Below are 25,599 nucleotides of genomic sequence, written 5' to 3'. Positions count from 1 at the left end.
GATTCAAGTTACAAGATGACCTCATTTGTCCCGAGGGAAATCTGTCTTGGGACATGAAGGCCGCCCATTGAAAATACATACAATTATAGCGCACTGACAGACATTAAGTGCATGGCACAAGCAAGTGCAGACATGAGTGCATTCAAGTGCATGCCACACAGCCCCTCGGCTCCCACCCCCTCATGTGCTGAGGAGAGGAGATTCCCTGGTGTCACGCTGATATGTGGAAGTTAAGATGTCTGGGGAAACTCCACGGACCGGCTAAATACCTCGCTGATTTGCCGTAGAGAAGAATATGCGTATTCACAAATAACTTCAGGAAATATAACTACACAGCACTTGTATCTGCCGGGGTTTTGCACGATAGGCCGATTTTATGGGTGGCTTGTGAGTCACTTTGGGTATAAGCGTCTGCTAACTGAATGAGTGAAATTGTGATGTGTTGGAAGGCATCCCTCTCTTGGCAGTGTGTTTAGCACTGTTGCTGTTGGGCTGTTGAAACACACAACACACAGGGGGTGGGTATCCGGTTGGTGGAGTGGGGAGTAGAGGGGCTAGTCAGCTAGGAGGACCCATGTCTTCAACCAGGGGAGTGGGCCTTAAGCCCCAGGGTTCACCTACTCCATTATGGAACTGTTGGGGGCACCACCACTCATGTCAGCCACTCATGTCAGCCACTGTGTGTGTGTGTGTGTGTGTGTGTGTGTGTGTGTGTGTGTGTGTGTGTGTGTGTGTGTGTGTGTGTGTGTGTGTGTGTGTGTGTGTGTGTGTGTGTGTGTGTGTGTGTGTGTGTGTGTGTTTGGGAGATTTGTGTCTTTGAGAAAGTGATTGATAAATGCTGTGTTTCCATTCGTGCCTTTTATTAATGGGAGACACACACACACACACACACACACACACACACACACACACACACACACACACACACACACACACACACACACACACACACACACACACACACACACACAAAGTGCAGTGGAGAGATTTACATCCATTGACAATAAGTAATGTGCTGGGCGGTGGGTGTGTTCTAAAACTCAAAAGCCTGTCCCCAGTGTGTGAGTGATGGTAACAGCTTCTCTTAATTACCCAACCCCTGCACACACACACACACACACACACACACACACACACACACACACACTGGTATCCCTGTAATAATCTGTGGTTCTCCTTGATGAGGCAGAGCTACGGCTGAGAGCGAATGTGTGACTGAGTGGAAGTGAAGGTGTGTTAACGGTGATGACCCCGCCCCTGTTGAATCTTATCCGCCGCCTATACTAAACAGTAGTTAATGCCCTGTTTAATAAATCAAGCAAGATTCTCTGTTTTGGTATGCTTTTGTCGAGTGGTTGAACGAATAATATCTGTTGGAAAAGACAATTAATATATGTATATTTATTTGAGGTTCATGCCAAAAAAACAGTTGTGTTTCTGCATGAATTACCATTGCGGTGCAGATTTAAGAAGTCAAACTTCTAACCCGCTGTTCTCCAGTTCCTCAGTGTGTAAAAATAAACAGTGCCCAAAGCATGGAGAACACTCATACTGTTGGAAATAATGAGCTGAAAGGTCAGGGAAGAGAGAGGAGAAACCTCCATGGAGCCATCGTGAAGCGTTGCCTAAAAGCACGGAGCACACTCCAATAGATCATCCCGTGTGTCTCGGGAACCCCAGGAGCGGAGCGGGACCGGTTTTGGAACCAGGGATCGCAACAAACATGTTTTTGTTCTTTTCGCCTGCGAAGTCAATGAGAAGATGAATGAGGAGTGGGAGTAAATGGCAGATGGTTAGCCTTCACCCTTCATTGGGCTGTGTTGTGGCGAAGCAGGGATGGATTCTTGAGCCTTCTCAGGCCTTAGGAGCTGGGGAACCTCTGACACCAGCGTTGACGTTGAGCTCCACCACTGGTGACTTCATGCCGTACGACCGGTTTTGGATCTTGATAAGTAAGCTGTATTTACAAATCTCCCTGAAGCCCAAACGGTGCGTTAAAATGCGATGAGGTGGGAGATTGATTTCATTTGTCGAAGCATCTTCCTTTTGCATGATTGTGTGCCTTTCAATTGGTGTTTATTTTCATGCAAGCTGGGAATGTGGGAAATCTTTATGATGGTGTTTGCCCCGAATGCAACAACAACCTCATGCACACAGACAGACACAGAGCGAGACACACACACACACACACACACACACACACACACACACACACACACACACACACACACACACACACACACACACACACACACACACACACACACACACACACACACACACACACCCTGTTCCTCCTCCAGCATCTGCAATCACTAATGAGCAGATTAAAGGGGGCTCCACGTCTTCACACGGGGAGATGGGAGTAAACAGCCAATCAGGGACATATCTAGGCCATCCAGCCCTCCACTCCTAATTCAGCACCACCAGGGGATACCCGGCCCGCCCAGCCCTCCTCCACACACGACGACCCCGTTACACCAGGGCTGCACTTACACCACCTCATCACGACGCCAACGGCTCCATTTTGACTCTGTGTGTGTGCCTGCAATGCGCGCTTCATGGGGCTCAGCTATGGAAAGATGTGACTTTAATAGCCTTCAATTTCACAACATCATAAAACGTTATCGCCATCGAGAATTGAAACGCAACGATTTAAAAAGACATGGAGAATCTCAGATGAAGCCATCGGACACGGGCAGTGGAGCACCTCCCATTGCTTATGAAGCCAGCGTTTCCCAGCCAAATGCAAAAGTTGACGGCACATTAATTAGACGCTGCGATCGATGGCTCCAGTGGAGCTGACCCTGTTAGTCTGCCTGGCTAGCAGGCAGCTTGGCCCTCACACCAGGGCAGCTCTTAAAGAGACCCAGGTGGCCTGCTGTGCTGCCAAGGCCTCCGCACTGGGACAAGGATCCCCTCTGCTCCCTGACGAGCAGGCTCCTCTTGTGGGGAGGAAGTCAAACTCAAGCCCCTGGGTTTTACGGCCTTGCCTGGCTCAATGCCCTGAACATGGGCGTGCTCAATGTTATGGTTTATAACAATGAAACCTTCTACATGTTATCTTAAAAACAACAATCTCTTGTAACGTGGGAGGCAGATGTTTGCTGTTCTTCTGGTGGGTTAATGGATTGGCTGGGGACGTGTGTAGGGGATTATTTATCCATGGTTAAACGGGAGATAATCATCTCCCAGTCCGTCCGCCAGCGCTGCAGCAGGGCTTGGAGGAAGTGGTGGTTGGGAGTGTCCAGATGAGAGGCGGAGATTGGTTTCCTTGTTCCTCGCCAGTCCTGCGGCCCCCCGATAAGCTTTCGGGGGTGCGGAGACCACCTTTTAACCATTAACCCCCTAATCCCCAGAGTGGCCCACAATTAGGGGCGTGTGGATGCTGTAATCCACTAGTGTCCCAGACAACCCCCCCCCCCCCCCCAGACCGGCCTCACTGGGTCAAGCAGCAGGTCAGCTGGAATGGAAAGTGTATTAACGCTAACTGTTTCGATGACACACCCATTATGGTTCATCTGCATGCATCTCTGCTGCTCTGTCTCTTTTTCGTGCCATCTCTCTCAATGTCAATTTCTGTAATGCTTTGTCACGCGCTCACTTTCTATTTTTCTCCTCGCTCTATTGTTCCAGGGCTCTCATTCCTTCTATGTGATGACATGTTAATCAGTGTCTTCTCAAGTGAAGTCACTTGGAGTCTGGACATTTATGAACAACTGAGCCATAACAAATAATATATATACAACATGTCAAATATTTGTGTTGAGGCATAATGCTTGCGTTCCGCAGCATGTAACCTGTGACACACACACACACACACACACACACACACACACACACACACACACACACACACACACACACACACACACACACACACACACACACACACACACACACACACACCTTGGTTTAGGACTGTCAGCAGACACACTGACCACTAATCCTTAACAAACCACCGTACACACTTCTGTGCTTGTGTGTGTGTCTGTGTGTGTGTGTGTCTGCGTGTGTGTCTTAATCATTCACATCTGACAGACTGCAAATCCCTCCTTCTAAAGCCCCTCAGACAGCCATTGTGCGAGGAGGGTGCGTGTGAATAGGCTGAGGCGGATGAAAGGGAAGAAAGGGATGGGGAAATAAAAGGGTGAATGAGAGAGGTGGAAATCAGGGGGAGAGCTGAAGAGTGAACGCTGAATACGCTTTAAATACAACGCAAACAGCCGCGGACGTTTCAAGATCAACCACGGTTTTTAACACCCCGTTTCAAACCTCAAACACAGAAATGCATTACGCCAATCTGAGCCTCAAATACAATGCCTTCTCATGCCCTCGATTATAATATGAATTCAAAAATGTCTATTTATTAATCCAAATCCAGGTAATGGTAAATTCGTACTCTTTGGTCTGGTTTCTTCAGCGTGCACAGGTCAAGGCATTTTAAATTAATAATAATGAGATCGCACAATCGTGGAGGTTTTCCTTTTACGTTCACTTCTAAAATGAACTGGTGCTGCGAGTTGACGTCCTCCAAGTGATAGTATTACCATCTCATCAACAGATACTCTAGTAGCAATACTATGTTTTGCATCAAATGCTACTGCATCCTATTGTATAAATATGTTGTCTCTTTCCCTCTCTGAAAGGGTGGGCAGAGGAAAACATATAGTGATGTATAGTGATGATGAATGTGTGTGCTTGTATTTGTGCCTCAGAGGAAGCAATGCTTGTTAAAGTGTGTGTGTGTGTGTGTGTGTGTGTGTGTGTGTGTGTGTGTTTGAGTTTCACATTTGGTTTGTGTGTGTGTGCGTGCGGCTTCTGTGTATGTTTGCCGAGTTATATATGAATGTGTTTATGAGTGTGTGTGGTTTGTGTGTTTGTGGCCAGTGTGCGCATGTGGCTTTGATGAATGGTTAGTGTTTCCTTCCTGGTTTATGAGTGTGCATAAATAAGAACGGCAGCCTTCACTCCCACCAGCGCCACCACCACCAGCGCCCCGCTAGGCAGCTGGGGTTGCCCAGCACGAGTCCCCCTGCGTGGGCTTGCCTACACAGGGCTCACTGGACAACCAGCTTCGGATGTGTCCGTCTCTCGGTCCTTCTCTTTCTCTTTCTCTTTTCGAGCGTCCCCTTTTTAATACCCCAGTATTTTCTTCTCATATCCAATTTGTTAATCACAAATCTCTCTCTCTCTCTCTCTCTCTCTCTCTCTCTCTCTCTCTCTCTCTCTCTCTCTCTCTCTCTCTCTCTCTCTCTCTCTCTCTCTCTCTCTCTCTCTCTCTCTCTCTCTCTCTCTCTCTCTCTCTCTCTCTCTCTCTCTCTCATATCAAATTGGCTTTATTAGAATGTCAAGATTAGAAATCTTATATTGCGAAATCCAACACAAAGGTATTACTAAGAAAACTGATTCAATAAAACAATGTAAAAATTGAGGAAAGAGAAAGGGGAATTACGAGGATTAAGTTAGTTGGTGTAACTTAATGTTACTTTAAGTTTTATTTTTCTCTCTTTTAAAAATCATCCCTCTCTCTCTCAAACCCTTTTTATTTCCTGCCATAATTGTATCTCTCTCTCGTACTTTTATTTCTCTCTTGTATTCTTCTCTTTTGTACATCTCCTTCTCCGCTTATTTTTCTCTCTCTCTCTCTCTCTCTCTCTCTCTCTCTCTCTCTCTCTCTCTCTCTCTCTCTCTCTCTCTCTCTCTCTCTCTCTCGCTTGTATCTCTCTCTTTCTCTATCGTGTATTTATCTCTTACATAAATCTCTCCTTCCCACTTACTTTTTATCTCCATCTTAATGTCTCTTCTACTTTTCTTTCCCCCCTCTTTTATGTCTCTATCTTTATCACCCCTTTTCTTTTTCCTCCTCCTCATTTAGTCATCTCTTGCTCTCCAGCTCATATTTGTTCTCCTTTTGTCTCTTTTTATGTCCCTTATCCTTCTATTTATCTGCAAACTCTCTCCCTCTCTGTCTTGATTTATTTTTTCTCAAATATATTTTTCTCTATCTTTCCCTCTCTCTATTTCACTATTATTTCCATCTACATTTGGTGCCTTGTTTACTAAAAGTCATGTGACACCACTTGCCGTGGTTTGTGATATTGGACATCACCTGGTACACGTTCAGCCAATCAGAATGGGTAATTGCCCTAACCAGGGTCTGACCAGTGTGACGAATGTTGAAAAATGCTATGAAAAGTTAATAATTAGTGTGCTAATTGAAAGAGTTCCTTCTGCTGTGTGATGCGAGTGAAGCCACAGGAGCATCAGATGGACAGCACGTGTCCATCTGTGATGTTATGTTTCCATGGCGATGGTCCATATGGCCTGTTTGTGTCCGTACCCGTCCTCAGGGACCGCACACACACACACACACACACACACACACACACACACACACACACACACACACACACACACACACACACACACACACACAATGATAACCAGAGAAAAACCAACACGCACATGGGGGGACGTGTGTGTGCTCCATCTGTACGAGTGTGGAAGCAGAAGGACCGGTTCTGTTCTGGCTCTACGACAGACTAGTAGAGTCTGTCTGAAGTTCAGAAAGTCACCGGAGATGCTCTAGTTCTCCTCTTCCTCCTTGCACTGTTGCTTTAAAATGCTGCCTGGTCAGCTATCTTCCTATCTGTTTCTCTCTATCTCTCCGTCTCTCTCTGTATGCGTGTGTCTCTCTTTCTCTTTCTCTGTCTCTCTCTCTCTCTCTCTCTCTCTCTCTCTCTCTCTCTCTCTCTCTCTCTCTCTCTCTCTCTCTCTCTCTCTCTCTCTCTCTGACATCTCCATTTCCCTGACCTTGTCTTTGAGGCACTATATCCTCTCTCTCTTTCTCTACTTCTCCTTCTCTTTTTATCTCTCCGTCTTCATCCTCCTCCACTTTCTTTTTAATATAATTCTGTCTCTCTTCCTCTCGCTCCGCCTTAGCGGATCTCGTTCTTTTATTCATCTTTTCCTCCTGTCCCCTCTCCCGCTCCTCCTCTCCTGCTCTCTGGCTTTATGTCTGTGTCTCTCACTTTATCATAATCCAATGTATCGGGGAAGTGACTGGAGGTCAATGGAGGGCGTACACACACGCACACACACACTAGACTCTTTAAATTGCTGAGCAGGTGATTTCTGTTCATCCGTATGCTCAGTGCAGAGACAAAGCCATCCGCGTTATTGATTACCATGGCGACCGATCGATGACATCAGCAGATAGGTCACGGTCAAGAGAGGGAGGCAGAGAGGAATATCTATATTTTGTCTGCATCTGTTTTTGTGTAGATGTGTGTGCTGCCGGTGATGAATGTGTTTAAGGGGGCCTCATACCAGGAGGAGTGCTGGAGCGGGACATTATCTGCACTTGATGTCTTCCTCGCTCTTTCTCTCTCGCTCCTTTTTTTGGGCTCTCTCTTTGTTCGTTTGTTAGTTTCCGTTCTTTCTGTCAATCGGGAGCACTTACGATAGCGAAAAGAGTACCCTCATTAACCATTCATTTGAATTGAATGCATTAATGAGCATTAACTAAGGAATTAATGTACCGTATATATTATTTAATAGGGTTTGGGTTAACCCTAAACAACTAACTCAAACCCCTATGCTAATGCTATATAATAATGCTTCATTAATGCATTAACTAATATTAATCAATGTTTAATGAATGTACCCTTATTGAGAAGTGTTACTCTTTCTACCTTTCGTTCTTTAAGTCTTTCTTTTGTTCTTTCTTTCATTATTTTGTTGTTTTATTCTTTTTTTTCCCTCTTGTTTCCTTCTCAGTCCTCATTCCTCGTTGTCTCACTCGTCCCTTCTCCTTTCTCCTTTCTTTTCCTCATGGTCTGTGTCTCTCTCTCTGTCTCTTAACTAGGGATCGACCGATACAGATTTTTTAGGGCCGATACGATACCGATATTTTTTCATCAGCCTTAGCCGATACTCCGATACGCCGATAAACGAAAAACGCGAATATCGGCCGATAATATCGGCCGACCGATATATCGGTCGATCCCTACTCTTAACATCTGTTGATCATCCCTCCATCTGATGCTTTCTCCATCAACCCGAGACAGGGTTGGTGTGGTTTGGGTGTGTGATGTTTGGGGGTGGGGTGTGTGGTGTTGGGGGTTTGTGGTGTGGAAGTGGTGTCTGAGAGAGTATCAGATTCATGTGTTAATCGATGGCATCTTGGTTCCTGGCTGAGTGTGTCCGGTGGGGCAAAGTGGCGGAGCAGCGAGATTTACGCTGGTTTGTAGAGAACGTCAAGGAGCCTTGAGAATGGAGAGCAGGGGGGAAGGGGGAGGGGGGGGGGGGAAGCGAGGGATGGAGGAATCGATGGATGGAGCGAACGATGGATGAGACGGAGGGGGTCGGAGGTGAGGTGTGGACGAAGGCAGACTTCAAAAATGGAAGAGAAGAGAGGAAAACGTGACAGAAGGGTAATAAAATAGAAAACATGGAGAGGAGGGGCAGGAAGACAGAGAGCGAGAGGGAGAGAGAGGGGAGAGGGGAAGAGCGAATGAGGGAGGGATCAGGTTCTTAGACTAGCTTACTGTCAGACAGACTTCAGAGCTTTCAATAGCAGTCAGAAGTGAAAGAAACAGAGCTATACAGTGCAACCTGATTCTTTTTTTATGATATTATAACCTGTGTGTTTATCTGTGGGACATCATAGCAGCATCATAGATCCTGACCGACTGCAGTTCCTCTGGTTTTAAACTAGGTGGTGCTGTTAAGCTATGTGTGTGTCTCCAGGCCGGTGGGGCTGTGTGTGTGTCGACGTACTGTCTGTGTGTTTATCTTTGCATGTGCCCCTCATCCTTTAATGACACGCTACTCTTTTCCTTCAGTGGGATTACAAAGTTAAGAGATATGCCCACCGTTGCTCTCTATTAATCTTTCTCTTTCTTGCGCTCCTTTCTTTCTCTCCTTTCTTTCTCTTTTGTATCACTCACTCTCCGGTTGAGCCAGCTGTGTAACAGTAGCTGAGAGAGATGGAGAGAGGGAGATAAAGTTGATGAAATGAGAGAAGGTGGAAATTAAACTACGGATGAGTGCAGGAAAGGAGGAACAGGGCAGAATGAACGGACGACGGGCAAGAAGGGTTTTCAGACCCTTTCAGAACGCTTCACACGGGCATGCTAAACATATTAAAATAAACCATTGAAGAGGGACATGTAACGTACATAAGGATTAAAGAATATAAATACCTGGAGAAAAGACAATAGTTGCATACACTATACAATGCTATAACCATGAATACTATTTAGTCATAAAGCAATTTTAGTCCCTTTTTAAAGTTTTTATTCAAAGCGACTTAAACAGTGAGTTTAGATTGACGTCATTAAGGGACAGGGAGGGGTTAGGGCATCTTGTTTAAAGATGCCTAGAGAGTAGGCTGCAGACAATAGGGGGATCAAATCCAGTGCCTTTCTGCTGGCAGCCAAACGCCCTGACATCTAAACCTTCCGGCCCTCATTGTAAACTATAGCCGTTCTAAATTATTGGTGTCACTTACAAATTACATCGCCGTGTGGAGGCTATATATTTGTGTGTGTGTGTGTACTTGCATGTGTGTGTATGTGTGCGTCTTTAACTTTTAGTATGCTCGTCAAGGAGCGAGTGATTGAATGGTCATTGCTGAGGGTAATGCTGACTGTGTAAGATGTCAACACACACACAGGCACACACACACACACGCACACACATATGCACATACTTCATAGATCTCCTATGGTAAGTGGTTGTGAGTAGAAATCGAAGCTCTATATGGATAGCTTAAGCATATTTAAAAAGTTGTTTGTGTGTGTGTGTGTGAGCTACCTGCAGGCAAATGCATTTGGCTGATTGGCTTTATTGATCCAATATAGTCTAATCATTCTGCTCCTAATCGATCTGATTAGTAAGAGGATTGTTTTTTACATAGATGGCAACATGTCAAAAGTGTATGTGTGTGCGTGTGCGGATATATTGCATCCTGTTTACTGAAACCTTTGTTTAATGTTTCCCATCTAGACATAAAGGTAGATTTACTGTCAATGTGGAAGGAAAACATTAACCATTCATCAGTCTTCCTTCATCTAACACAATTAGTCATACAGTTCACTTAAACACACACGCACACAGACACACTCACACGCACACATACACACACAAACACTGCTAAGAGTATAGCCAAAGCCTGTCTCGGCTAACCTGTGTAAACCTTGTATTGACCATGTTGTATTGATGTGATGAGAGACGTAGACAGAGAGAGGTAGTATCAGAGAGAGAGAGAGAAAGATAGGAGAGAGGTGGTGATATAGTGTGAGGTTGGAGCTTTGGGACAGAAGGCTAGCCAGCTTTAGCGTTTAACCTTTTAAATGAGAGGGATTATTAGCTAATCTGAATGTCGATTGTCCATAGAGAGAATAGAGCAAGTAGTGTGGAGTGCCCTATCTGTTTGACCAAGCTGCAAGCTAAATCCTACTGCTGGATTATATTGGTTATAAAAAATTTAAATATTTTACCAGATTTGTGTTGACACATTCTTCATGACAAAAGACTACTGGTTTTGCTTATTCATACATTTAGTACTTTGTTTTTCAGAGCATAGTTATGATACCAAATGTCTGTCGGTATTTCTGTCTCCGTCCATCTGTCAGCCTTTCCTTGTCTTTTCACATTCTCTGTCTCTGTCACATTTTCTCTCTTTCTCCCTTTCTTTCCACCTCTCTCTCTCTATTTCGCTCTCACTCTCGTGCTCTCTCGCTCTCTCTGTCTCTCCCTCATGACCTTGTCATCAGTCTTGTTTTACAGTAGTTGTATTCGTGTGTAATTCAGGAAACATGACAGCTCTTTCTCTGCTCTTTGTTTCTATTTTCAGAATCCTTTCCAGTCTGTTCATTTATGCCTACACATTTTATCCCTGGTGTCTGGTAGATTTATTTACAGACAGAGACATGCATGTATACAGGCACAAACATACACTTGACCCATTTGGAGTCATGCATACACATACACATTGTTATCTGCGTACACAATGTACATACACTGTAAATGCATTCCTACAGAATTGTCTGGTGGTAGGTTGTTCCTGCATGCAAACATGTGGTACGTCAACATGTATGGTTTATAATTTTGCTGGTTCACAGCAAATTGGTCATAACCACACCCTGAAAAGTCCATGTAAATTCAATCTGTAAATGTGTGCATGTACATGCTTGTGCAGAAATGTGTTGATGTGATTGTATGACATGCAATAGAAACATATCTGGAAATGTGTGTGTGTGTGTGTGTGTGTGTGTGTGTGTGTGTGTGTGTGTGTGTGTGTGTGTGTGTGTGTGTGTGTGTGTGTGTGTGTGTGTGTGTGTGTGTGTGTGTGTGTGTGTGTGTTGGTTTGTGTGTAAAAGTGAGACCCAATGTGTGGTGTTGGTTTGTGTGTAAAAGTGAGACCCAATGTGTGGTGTTGGTTTGTGTGGGTTGCATGGGGGGATTGTGGTGGTGGGGTTGTGAGAGAGGAGAGGAGGTGGGGGGGGGACAGTGTTCTGGAACTCGGCATCATCACACAGGCAGTCCTGTACTGGAACCAGCTTTACAAATCCACACAGAGAGGGGATCAGAGACACGAACATTGCTGACATTGTACAGCAAAAATAAAAAGATTATTCCTGATGTGCACAGGAGTGTGTGTGTGTGTGTGTGTGTGTGTGTGTGTGTGTGTGTGTGTGTGTGTGTTTGTGCGTGAGCACGTGAGCTTAGCAGATTGTTATAGCGTCTGAATCAGTTTTTTTGATAAGTAGCTAGTCAACATCCACACTGCCTATGTGTGCAGGTGGGTGTGTGTGGGGCAGGAAACCTCTAGCTCTACTGGCACACTCCCCTTTCTTGTGTACATATCCATGTACACATAGGCACACACACACACACAGGGTCCATTCAGCTCGGGCATGGAGGCCCCCAGAACAGTGAGATGCTAGCGGCGTGCTACAGGACGCTAAACGCAGACTCAGTCCTATGGTCAATAGACCGGGATTCCACGATATAACGCCGCTAGTGCTAGCCCCAGCATTCACACACACACTGAGAGGGGGAGCCACGAATGGAGCTAGCTGTTGAAGGGTAGCAGAACACACACACTGTCGCAGATATGCTGGGCTCCTTGGACATCCTGTATAGCGTGCTCATCCGCAAGGTAATCCAGGGACAGAGAACCAATTTGTTGTACGAGAAACTTTTCCTTCCGTAGGGTGATCTAGGGGCCAAGTATCTAGGGGCCTGTAATACCAGACCTTCTGTCTGTGGAGCAAGCTCAGGATGTGTTCTTGGTTTATTTAGGAATATGTCCTTTTTTGTTTTGCAAGCGGGTACCCTCAAACTGAAATCACTCCTGCGCGCTTTTATCTGCCTCTCTGTGTCATTGTTCGGTGCATAAATAGCTTGAGCTGGGCTGGGTTGGGGGTTCTGCGGACTTCGTAGGCTTGGCCTCGCATCGGTGTATGATGGGAGAAGCAGCTGGGAGCTTGATTTTTTTTTTTTGTCCTGCACACAGTAGGGGAATATTTTACAAATATATCCTTCCTAATTTAGGAACATGTTTTCCTTAACCTTTAATTTGCTCTGGCATTTTATTCTTTCGTTGATTAGCAGTTAATTACATTTAATTTAATTAGCTATTTGCCTGCAGAGAGATGGAAACCTGCCGATTAGACTTTTTACAATGCTGATCGAACCAAGAACGATTGAACAGTTTAGTTACTTTTCTGTCTCATAATCCAGAAATCGTTGCCACTTTACCCTCTAACTTGCTCTTGCATTTTATGCCTCTTATTTTTATTTTGTGTTTAATTTACCGTAGATATTAAACATGAGTAAGTATTTTGAAGTGTAACACATCATTCTCCCTCCTTCCAGCTAATGGCAGTGTATGAGGAGAAGGAGGCCCAGCAGAGGGGCGTGGCCGGCACTAGTCCCGCCCCCAGCCCAGACCTCTACCAATCAGAGCTCTCTGTGTTCCAGCCTATCCGAGGGGGGGAGATCGAGGTGAACTCCACAGCCCTCAAGTCCAGTGAGTACTCTTCCGGTGAAGATATATTGGCTCATTTAGCCAGCTAATTATTGTTAGCTCATGCATTCTTAACATGTTTGGCCCCGGTAGGAGTTGATAATGTCTTCCCCTACTAGTTGGTTTGCTCTACCATTTGTGTCTGACAGGGAATCAAGCCCCTACCCCTGGCGATGGTAATGCCACGTTCTACTAGATGTGCTAGAAAAATACTACCACTATTTGGTCATTTAGCAGACTTTTACCGAAAGCGTCTTACTGTGAATTCTTAATTTCAGCAGACTAAAATACATCTGCACAAATCATTTGAAATGCTGGATAAAAAGCGAGGCCCCCTCTTAACCCCATCGCCAGGAGTGGGCTCTGAGCTCTGCCGCGCTGTGGAGTGGTGTGATCTCAGGCTAGATGTAATCACAGTCCAGACATGGCGGAGCTGGGTATCTCTCCAGAGAGGGAGCCCTGTCCTTGACCCCGGATAGCTCTGGTGTACGTCAGCCGCCCGGCACCATTAACCGAGGGGCATTCATCTCCCTCTCTCTCCACATATCCCATATTGACTGCCGCACAACAGAGTTCTGCCATCATTCGGCCCAACGCCGCCACCGTCGTTAATAGCTAACGACTTAACCTTTCGGGCTACGCGATTGATTAGCCCTATATGAGGGGGAGTCGGTGTTCATTACAACGCTATGAAAGCAGAAATGCAGAGGTGTATCTGTTAATAGCACGTTTAACTCTGATACGCCAACGGATGACATCGGTAGCCCTGTTGGATATATGGTGGCCATTCTGTTCCGTATATCTGGGATACGGCGCGGTCGACTCCTGGTACCTTTTCTGTGCACAGAACAGATGACCGCTGACGACAGAATGGCGTCCGCTCCAGACTCCCTCCCTTTTCACTGTGCACGCGGGAAGCAGGTCTGTTTAGCGTTGCATTAACCCAAACATGGGATACACCTTAAACATATGTTCCACCTGCTAGAGATGAGCGATGGCGGCAGGTCACGGCCAGGTCGACGTTCTGGGCTCTGATGTTCTCCATCCCAGCAAGGTTGGCCCGGGATCTGTGGTTGGCCCTTGGATGGAGAAGTGTATGAAACATGGCTCTCCGGAGATCAGATCACGGACCAGCAGAAAGCTCCCGTATAGATGGATGGAAAGATGGATGGTGGAGAGGGAAGGGAAGAGAGCATTAATGAGATTTGACAGCTGGTAGAGATGCCGTGCATCGTCATACATGGTACATATTCTGGGATGTTTGGCGTGTCTTTTTTGGGTTGTGGTCGGGTAACACGATGAGGAACATGGAATGAAATGAGTCGGTGTGCATGATGGAGTAGATGACAGAGAAGGCACCAGAGGAACCTCGGCGGGGACTGAGGAGGAGCAGGAGACGAGGAGAGGCAGGAAGACACAGGAAGAGAACGAGGGGAAGTGTATGTGTTATGTCAAACTGATGGAAGATCTCTCATCTCAGAGTCTGGTTACTGTTAGGAGCTGTTAGGTGACTGTTTTTTTTCTCTGTTTGACTCTCTCTCTGTATTTATTCCTCATCTGTATCATGGAGATGGTTTGAACCCTGTGTTCAGTGGAGCTGGGTTATTTCTGGTTAACAGTCTGAATCCAAACAACAATGTCAAGAAATATGGCCGTTCGATCAGACTCGGACAAGAATAAAACATGTAAGCATAAATATATACAACTTCTAGTAATGGTTCTATTAAATCCTATTATCAAAAATATTCTATGAGTCTGGTCTGTTCACTGGTTGGATGCATGAGGACATACTGGTTAAGTTTTTATTAGCGTTTTTTATATCCTCTTTGTTCTTTGTCCTCTCATCTTTGTCTGAACTGTTCCTCACACCCCCTCCTTCCGTTCCCTTCCTCTCCTCCACTCCGTCTCCTGTCCTCCGTCCATTCATTCCAATCAACCCTCTATCCCTCCTTCTCACTTACCCTCCTCCCCTCTTTCCACTCCCATCCCATCTCTCCTCCTCTCCTACCTCCATCCCTCCCTCCATCTGCCCTCACCTCCTCCCGCTCCATCCCTCCTTCCATCCACCCCTTCCTCGATCTCCCCGTCCTCCCTCCCTCCTCCTTCCCATCTCTCCGAGGAGTGATTGATTAGGGACTGATGTAACTATTTCCACCCTCCCTCCTGTCTTAAGAGCACCAGGGGTCCGTTTTGAGCCGATCAATACCTGACCCTACAAATATCATCTGACGTGTATATTCTCAGTGCTGCTCTCCCCTCCTCCGTCTGTCTCCCGGTCAATGGAGAAACCCCATTGATGCTTAGCACTAAAGGCTGGCCCCATATTGTTACTGATGTATGTGCAGATCAATAGGTCCTTATTGACGGGGAGGCTCAAATTAAAGCAAGGCTATGTCAGGCGACCGGGTCTGCACCACCACCACTACTACTACTACTACTACTTCTATCATTCCCAGTGTTTCTGACTGCCATTCCCATTACTGGTAGTACTCCGGTATTACTAGTACTACTATTTCTACCGATGCTGCGAATCGTATGAGTACTACCGAGTCTACTTCTACTGCACATAGCTACTGCTACTTCTAGCGATGGTGAAGAATATTACCCATATTGTTGGTTATATACAAATCTAGACACAGTATTTTATGTTTTGAATTCTACCGTTTTATACACAAAGTACGAAGCGAAAGTACTAGAAATGTTCCCTCCCCACATGTTATGCCTTTTCTAACACACACACACACGCACACACACACACACACACACACACACACACACACACACACACACACACACACACACACACACACACACACACACACACACACACACACACACACACACCTACCATGTGTGTGTGAGCAGCCACTTGAGAGCAGCGCTCCATCTATCAGCGCTGTGAAATTATGATTTTATGCAGTACGCTGATGAGATGTGAAGAGAGTGATATGATCGGATGCTACACACACGCATAGAGACACACACAAGCGTACACAGATAAAGACACACACATGCACAAACATCTTGAGACACACATATAGAGACACACACATGTAAAGAAATGGAGCAACACACATGCATATACATAGACATCTAATTGCACACACACACTTGTACACACACATGCACACATAATAACACACATTTTATGTCTGCCCACAGGTGCATGCACACACAGACAGACTTTCGAAATACACTCAGTCAGTTTACACACACACACACACACACACACACACACACACACACACACACACACACACACACACACACACACACACACACACACACACACACACACACACACACACACACACACACGTGTTACTACTGATGCATCTGCTACATGTGGATGCTGGCTCATTTCCCAAACATAACAAACAGATGTTTTTTAACTTCTTAAAGCAACAACTCTAGAAAAACAATCTCACGCACGCACGCACGCACGCACGCACGCACGCACGCACGCACGCACGCACACACACACACACACACACACACACACACACACACACACACACACACACACACACACACACACACACAGTTTCTATTGTTTTTCACTTTGCGTTTTTTGGGCACTAAAACATGATGAAAAGCTATTAGTTATAGTAATTAAATAACTTCCTCATCTTATCTCCTTGCTTTAAGCACTCTCTTCCACACACTCATTATTCTTTGTAACACTAGCCATGATGTCCCTCCAGACCACCTTACGTGTGTGTGTTAGTGTGTGTGTTTTGGTGTTTGAATACAAGCATCTGCTAAATGATTAAAAAGTGAGGTAGCAAATAGCGATTTGCTTGGTATGGTTTGTCAAACTTGGACAGGTTCTGCCTAAATAAAGTGTTTGGTGGCCTCTTGTCAAACACATTTTGAAATTATATATTTTTTTATTCATCTGCTTCCCTTGAATATCTGTTATTTTTCCACATTGTAGACAGATGGCCGGGGACGCTTTGAAACGCCCGCTTCAGTTCACAAAACAACACATTATTCGCTGGCATTTGAAAAGTAGTCAAAAGTTGTACACTTGATTTTACTGATGCCCTGACTGGTCCAAACATTGCACCGACACCGACACCTTTGACCCCCTTCTGGTGTTCATGGTCTGTAGCTCTGTGTGAACACAAACATCATGTGCTGTCTGGGCCTGTTGAGCGTATAGAAGGGAGATAAAGTGACTCTGGTCATGTGAGCTATAGAGCATATCAATGTAATCAACCGTGAATCAGCTTTAGGCCTTCAGAGGCGTGGTGTGGGATCTACGTGGTGCTGTGTCTGTTCCGGTCTGCTGCAGCCAGGGACTGGAACAATCGGCAAAAACACTAACACTGGGCGATTTCACCCCACGTCAGTTTTCAAGGATTCTATTATATGGACCTTCTACCCGATACATGGCTGTTTTCCAACAGAAATCCTCTCACAGAAAAGGGTTAGGGCATAATACCTTAAACCGTGTCCATCAGATGTTTTCTGTGGTCTGAAGAGTTGCCTTTTCCACCAAAATAACCTAGAACTTTTAGTCCTAGGAACCTCATTTCAATAGACTAAAAGGTTAGGACTAAAAAAAAAAAAAGTTTGGTTCCTGTTGGTGGTCAGTTGAGGTCATGGGTAGGTAGGGAATTTATTTTATTTTTTTATTTTATTTTTTCCAGCGGCAGCGAATGATAGGTAGTTGTTTTCATTTAAAAACGAGAAAATTCGCTCATCCTTGTACAGAATGAAGAGGTGCTGTACCAAAACGTAATTATAGTTTGCATCAAAAAAAAAAAATTTTTTTTTTTTTTATTATTTTTTTATAAAGCTCATAAAATAATTTGGGTCGCACATAAATTGACAGGGTCGGTCGGAAACCGGAACCAAACAAAATTTTTTTTTAGGCCTTATAGGATGGAAAGGGGGCTATGAATGATCTTGTACTCTTGCTGCTGCTGTTTGGTCTGCCTGTTTGTCTTGCTGTTTGTGTTTGCTGCTCTTGTTCTTGCTGTTGAGTTGCCTTATGCTGCTGTTTGCTAGCTAGGTGCCCAATGCTTGTGTGCTAGACTGTATGCTATTTATGTTTTGCTTATTGTGAATGTATGTAGGTTTATGGTGTGTTAGAAACAGATTTTTTCTGCTGTCTTTTAACTTTAGACATTTATTTTTAGCCTCGACCCCCTTCCATCAAAATGCTTTGCTTTTTGCTATTGTAGAAAATCTGTTTCTTAATGACTTCATGGTTATCAAATAAACTAAAATAATAGAAAATAAGAATGCAACTTTTACACCAGCTGTTGCTTCTTGGATATGTGCTCGTGGGCTTGCACACACAAACACATTTACCTTGCTTGCTTAATGCATATATGCATACGTTAAATGTAACGTCTTTCATGTACTATTTTAGTCACCAAGGCAGAAATATAAAAATATATGTTACTGCAGTACACCTCAGCGGTGTACTGCTGCCACCACTATTGCATCTACTACGACTAGTTGTTTATTATTCATCCCAGTGGTGAAAGTGCCTATGCAGTTTAATCAGAAGGCATTGCATCCTAATATCCCAAAACATCACAAATAAGCATACTCGTAGACATTCTGTACTTCACACCTTGCAGTAAATTCGATGTAGAAAACAGAACAAGGCTTCCCCAGACCAGCTGAGCATCCTTTATGCTATATTTTATTGCAACCAATATAAATTAAATTCTAAATTGGTGTTGTATGTGTGTGTATGCGTGTTTTCGGCTGTGTGTGTTTGTGTGTGTGTCTGTGTGTGCTTGTGTGTGGACCCCAGGTACCCCTCTCCTGGTTAGGAGCAGCAGTGATTCAATGCTCAGCCCCCCCATGGACACAGAGACCCCCCACCCTGAAGACTCCAACGCTACAGTAAGAGCAACACATGCACAAGCAAACATTCAAACAGACAAGCATGCAGGCACGCACGCACGCACGCACACACGCGCGCAAACAGACACACACCAACACTGATAAACACACATGCACGCACACGCAAATGCACACACACCCATATACACACTCACGCACTCATGCATACACACAGGCACTCATATAGACACATACACACAAACAAACGCATATCCACACACACACACACTTGCACACTCGCAAAAAAGAGACACATTCATCTGACTTTATTGATGAAGTTGAGGTAATTCCCATTGAGAGGAAACCCTGACGCTGCACTTTTAAGACTTGCTGCAACCATATTTTCCTTTAGTAAACATTTGGCAGAACATGAACCTCTGTATTTGTCCATGTTCTGGTTTACTGTCTGTGCTGCAGCACAGTTGTTTGAAGACCTATGCGCATTTATGACTCATGTTATCACAGCCAACATGGACCAGATGCATCCCTGCTGGCATGGGGGTGAATGAGTGAAGTGGGCGGGGACATTCCGCAGGCATCAGATAAACACTGCTTTGATCCGTTGACCAATCGGCTTCCATGGGTGCACGTCGCAGCAGCTGGATCTGTCCTCTGTTACGGGGATACGCCCTGTCACATCACACTGACCTCACCAAGACGGATTACTCCCCTCACCTCTCTGGCCCTCTTCCTCTCTGCCTCTCCCTTTCCCCGCAGGGTCAGAGGTCAAACATCTCATGCTCATCACTCTTCCTTACTCCGTGTTTACCCCCAGTGTTGCCCCGCTCCGTGTTCTTATAACATCAAACCGCTTCCTTATGTAAACCAAACCAGTTTCTCAGTCGCCGTTTATCTTTCATCTTCCTTATTCCTTCCTTCTGGGCCTGTACCGCCTGTCCGTCTGTTACGTCTGTCTGTCTCTATAGCCCCTTTCACGCGGGGATTCCGCAAGAGGGCCGCAGCGAAGGCCTTTGTGTATTCACAGTGAACCAAACCGCGGTGGCTTGTTTCCGGCCCAGGGGTGTTGTTACACACAGCATGCTGGCTTTCTGGATGCAGAAGAGCTTTGACAGGCGTGACGGGAAACACAACCACGGCGACGTCTAGTGTTACCTATAACTTACGCGTGGGGCGGCGACACGCTCGCTGGACAACAATGGATGGTGAACTGAGTGCTGTGCTCTTCCTAGCCTTGCACATCCTGCGAAAGCAAGCAAAGTCGCCGTCTTTCGAGATGCAAAGAATGTGGGATTCGTGCGAGAAACGTGCTTGTCTGCGATTAGCAAGACGTTGGAGGATAAATTATAGTGAGCAGTGGAATATAATTATAGGGAAGCAGTTTACGGCAGAAAGGCGCCTGGACCTTAGTCATCGTAGAAGGAGACGTAAGCGTCGATTCAGCTCTGTGGCTGTCTCTGCTGCCGGCTTAACGGGGGATCATAAATGACCCCCCTGATTTCGCCTCTGTGCGGTTTACATAGAAAGCAGGGCGGAATAAAGGCACAACAGTCCCGCCTCTGACGGGAAGTGTAGAAGGCGCTTATGTCTGTCTGTCTATGCGTCTCTCTATCCCTCTTCTCTGGATTCTCTGAGTCCGCTGTTCCCTTCAGACAGACGGACTAGTTATACACTCTTTTGCTCTTTTTGGAGATGGTCAATATTTGTCTGGCGCTCCTTCTCGCCTGTGCTCACCTGATCTCACCTGGTCTTACCTGGACTTATGTGGTCTTAACTAGGCTTCAGTGGAGGCGTTTGCAGAGTGAGAAGGAGAACACGGTGGAGCCCGATCTGAACTGCAGACGACCCCGTCTGTCTGGTGGCGGTGCGTTCCCAGCCGGTTCTCCGCTCTCCTGTCTCCAGATCTGATGCGAGACGCGCTGCTGTTCCTTATTCACCGTCTCAACCAGACGTTCCTTTCACTTGTCCTTTTCAAATCTCCCCGGAAAGACACAAAGTACTGTTTTCTTTCGGCCCTTTTTTCAGTGTCTATGTTGCTCCTTTCAGACATCACCCCTTTCTCCTCCAAGTCCTGGCCCTATCTCCCTTTCTTTACTCTCTCTATTCAAATTGTGATCTTGTTGCGTTCAACCTTTTAATCCTGTTTACTTACACAGGCAGGCACTCACACACGGACACGGAACCAGTCCCCATCGCTACGCTGTAGTCAGTGTTGTTGATGTTAATTGTCATTTATTTTGGGAACTTGTTGCGGTTGGTTTCTAAAGACATCCCTATAGGAGGACCACACAAATCCCTCAGTCACCGCTTGAGCCAGCCCTCGTCTGATTGGTTGGTTTAAATCCCACCGGGTCCCGATCTGTTAAAACCAAGTCCCCCTTGGGTAATCTGTGTATTGGACAAACAACAGGTTAGGGACGTGGGAGAGGTCTTTCTGGACGAGCCGGGCATGGGGGAGATTGAGACGATGGCTCCCTGGGGGGTGGTTTACCAGCTAGTGACCTCACGGAACAGTGTTTTGCAAAGGGAGGAAGGGAGTTAGAGAGCTGCTTTGTTGTACCAGAACAACACATATTTCTGTTAGAGACAGTTGGTTCCATGGAATGGTACCATCGGTTGCGTGGTACGATAACGCATGCAAATAATTTGTCATTTTCTATCGAGAACTATTTCTGATATTGTAATGTAGCACGCTTTTACACAAAGTGACTTGCTTGTGATATATTCTATCTACCTCTTACACAAAGATGCCTACAGGTTACGCTAAAAATAATGGGGATCGAAACCAGAACCTTTGGGCTGGGAGTCAAAAAATGACTACTTTCCTTCCCAAAATCCCCTTGTTTAACAATCACATTAAATGTGCTGTAGGTAAAGAGAGAAGAATTTTAGAAGCAAACAACCACGTAAAAATCCCCACAAATATTAAGTCTTAACTACAGCCCCTTTAATAATGTATTCATCAAGGCAGCTATTACGAGATCCATCCAGATTTTTCATCATTCTAGGGGCATAGAAGTTGGCCTATCTTTGAACTGTCTGCAGTATTGGGGAGGAGCTTAGCAGCAGGAAATGATGTCACGCCAACTGATCTATATTACAGCAGGTGGTGGCGGAGTCCCCTGTTCCTGTTGTCACAGGCGCATTATGTCTCACAGGTGCTTTCCCGCTCCTCTGTTAAACCCTGTGTCTCATCAGGGCGATATCTGTGACATGCAGCGGCCCGCACGTAGAACACGCCGTAACGTCATCTAAACCTGATCCTTTGGCCAATGCCCGACTGCTACAAAACATGAACCATATAAGCTGTACACTGGGGCGTTCTCAGACCGGAGTGGAGGAACAGACACCCCACTGCCCGTTGCAGAGCAGGTGGAACGCTGGTTTAATACGAGGAGGATCATGTGAACACTGTGGGCGCAGGGGGAAAGCTGCAATGTTTTATACATTTTTTAAAAGGGAGAGAGCAGAGAAACCCGACAACCAATGCTAAGCTAAGGGACATTAAAGAGAAATCCAATCTACTGAAGCTAATCCAGCTAGCTGATGTTCATGCATGCTCACACACACGCGCTGACCGAAGCAGACTCACAGCGAGGTTTAGGTGTGTCGCAAAAGACACACACGTGCGCTCCAGATGTGTGACTGATGGCCAGTGATATTTCATATTGACAGCCAGAGGACTGATGGTGATGTAGTGAAAACGGAGCTGAGATGTTGAAACACACGCACCACATTCCTCGGGTTTGTCTTACACACGGCTGACCAATAGATCAGCGATGGAGCCTGACATCATTTCCTGTCGCTAAACCCCTCCCCTAGACTTATTGAAAACTGGTTGACTCATTATTGGGAATGTCTTCTTGCTACCTGATTATGTTTTGTGATCTCTAGGCTGTGTTTAATCTCTCATCCTCATTCCCGTGGTGATGTCTAAAAGTTGTCCGTCCAGTTCATAGAGAGAACGTCAGGTTTACAAGTTTTTTTATATAGTTATTCAGCATCTTTCATTTGAGTGGGTTCGCAGATCTACAAGGTTTAGTTCTTTTTTTTGTGCTGACATCATCATTTGATTAATAAAGAGGTGGTACGAGCTGGAGGAAGGACAAGTGGGCCAAATAGGGATGAAAGGAGGAGGGGAAAGGAGAGGTAATTTCATGCAAACTATATTCTGAAAAAGGGAAAGAAATCCAGAGATGAGACGTCTTGGTCAGAAAACTCTCTCTCTCTCTCTCTCTGTCTCTGTCTCTGTCTCTTGCTCTCTCTGTCCCTGTCTCTGTCTCTGTTTCTCTCTGTCTGTCTCTCCCGCTCTCTCTCGCTCTTCCTTGCTTTGTCGCTCTCTCTCTCTCTCTCTCTCTCTCTCTCTCTCTCTCTCTCTCTCTCTCTCCCTCTCTCTAACCAGGTGTATTCTCTCTACCTGAGGACTGCAACAGTGCTTCACTACTTGTGACCCTCCATATATAAACACTGTTTGAATCCATCAGTCTTCCTGCCGTCTCCCTCGGTCCCATTTTTCTCTCTTTAGGAAATCTTGGTCCATCGAGTGCCCTGCTCTACTCACTCAAAGACACAGTTATTCCTCAAAAAAAGACCACAATTACACACACACACACACACACACACACACACACACACACACACACACACACACACACACACACACACACACACACACACACACACACACACACACACACACACACAGGGGGCAGGGGCCCGAGGTTCAGATGGAGGTAATGGCTCTGGTAATTGTTGAAATTGTCACTTGGCCTTTTTGGGAGAGTGATGGCGCCAGGAGAAAGTACTGTTCAAGTACTCAGCCCTTGTCTTTCTCCTATCTCTATTTTAACACTTTTCTCCAAAACTGTCTCACAGCCCTCTCTCCCTCTTCCTCTCCCTCTCTGTAATTTGTATTTGAAAAATAAAAAGATTGACTGGTGAATGCTGATCTTCCATTTCATTTCAGGCCTTTCTTTTTATTTCCTTTGTCCAAGTTCTGTTTTGTTGTCGTATCGTCTTTCCTCTCCTCCCCCATTCTATCCCCTCCTCTCTATCCCTCCTCTTTCTTAAGTAGTAGCAGTTATAAGGTATTCTTCTGAGAGTTTACTGTACTGTTGTGGTTCTACTGGGACTCATCTGGAACCACAGGACTTATTGATCGGCTTACACCTGGGGAGGTGTGTGTGCATGTCTGTGTGCTTATCTTTTTTTAAGTCTTTGCCTATTCTTATTTAAAAAGTTTTTAAACTCCTTTTATATGGTATTACCGTCCTTTGCTTCTACTTTGACACCCACATTTTTCATGCAGGATTAATAAAGTTCTTTATTATATTTCTTAATGATGTTACCTTTATGTCTGATATTTCAACTTGGATTTGCAAGAGTTGAGTTGAACACACAAAGGCACGCACACACACGAAAACACACGCACACATGCACACACACACGCTCGCTCACACACACGCTCGCTCACACACACGCTCGCTCACACACAACCACACACACACACACACACACACACACACACACACACACACACACACACACACACACACACACACACACACACACACACACACACACACACACACACCCAAACATACATACACACACACACACCCAAACATACATACACACACACAAACCAAGGAACAAACAGTACAGTATGTAACAAGTGTGCAGTAAATGTACAACAAAGAGCTTTGTCCCTCATCCCTAATTACAGGCCATTAATCGGGGTCCCTGCTCCTGCATCTCTCACACACAAACATTCAATTTGATAATCATGCACATTCACATACACTGGCAAATATTCCTAAATACACCAGCCCACTTAATCATGCCTTCTATAGCAGCGCTTTCTGGGCACACTTAGTGTGATTGGTTACTCACTAATTAGTAATATCACTAATAGTTCCCTTTTGATCCGCAATGTGCAATAATTAAATTGGCCTGAAATGAATAGAGGCTTGCTACCCATTTATTACAAGCATCGTTATTCAAAGGTAAGACCATTTATCAATGATGGAAAACACCACTTAGACATTTCTCCAGCTTTTGGTGTGGAGTCCTTTGCGGGGCTGAGGCAATCGATTCAGCTGTGCTAGACTAGGGGGATGCTAGGCTAGAGGCATGCTAGGCTATAGGTATCCTAGGCTATAGGAATGCTAGCTTAGAGGCATGATAGGCTAAGAAGTTCTTAGGCTTATGCTAGGCTAGGGGTGTGCGTGGCTTGAGGGATGCTTGGCAAGAGGGATGCTTGGCTAGAGGGTCACCATGCTAGGGTTGATGCTAGACTACAGTGATGCTCGGCTTAATTGATGCTAGGCAATGAGGATGCTTCAAGTCCTAGTAGTGGATGATATAGTTTTATTTTGTTATGCATAGGTTATGTTTTTTGTTGCTGGACCAAACCAATAATGACCAGAAACAATGCATTTAGTAACCAGTTCTGCTCCTCTCTTACCTTCTCCCCTTCTCTTTTCTCGTCACTCCCCTCTCCCCTTCTCTCCCCTTCACTGCGCTCCCCCTCTCCTCTCTATCATTGTCTTGTTGTTATTTCTTGGTCCCTAGAACTGACAGGTGGTGTGGGTCGTATGTCAGTAGGGTGGGAGCTCAAAGGTCAAAGGTTATGCTAGAAGTCCATTAGTGCCCACTGCTAGCCTTGACCCTCTGTGTGACCTGTGTGTGTGTGCGTGTGTGTCCGTGTGCAAGTGTGTTTGTGTGGTGTA

General features: G+C 45.4%; 1 protein-coding gene across 4 annotated transcripts in view; it reads left to right on the top strand.

The window, feature by feature from the left end:
• The window catches only part of pard3bb (par-3 family cell polarity regulator beta b), a 190,529-nt gene that overhangs the window by 32,451 nt on the left and 132,479 nt on the right, over window positions 1-25,599 (top strand). For 3 of the 4 annotated variants that reach the window (XM_030343178.1, XM_030343176.1, XM_030343177.1), the window contains 2 exons: window positions 12,892-13,045; window positions 18,819-18,910. In XM_030343178.1, coding sequence (XP_030199038.1) covers window positions 12,892-13,045; window positions 18,819-18,910 — 246 coding nt within the window. Of the gene's footprint in view, window positions 1-11,910; window positions 12,173-12,891; window positions 13,046-18,818; window positions 18,911-25,599 lie in introns of those variants that run through there. The other variant, XM_030343180.1, reaches the window with a different exon arrangement.

The sequence above is a fragment of the Gadus morhua genome, chromosome 20 (genome assembly GCF_902167405.1).
Source record: "Gadus morhua chromosome 20, gadMor3.0, whole genome shotgun sequence".
Taxonomy (NCBI): domain Eukaryota; kingdom Metazoa; phylum Chordata; class Actinopteri; order Gadiformes; family Gadidae; genus Gadus; species Gadus morhua.
Note: the sequence above shows the minus strand (reverse complement) of the source record. Positions and strands in the feature narration are given on the sequence as shown.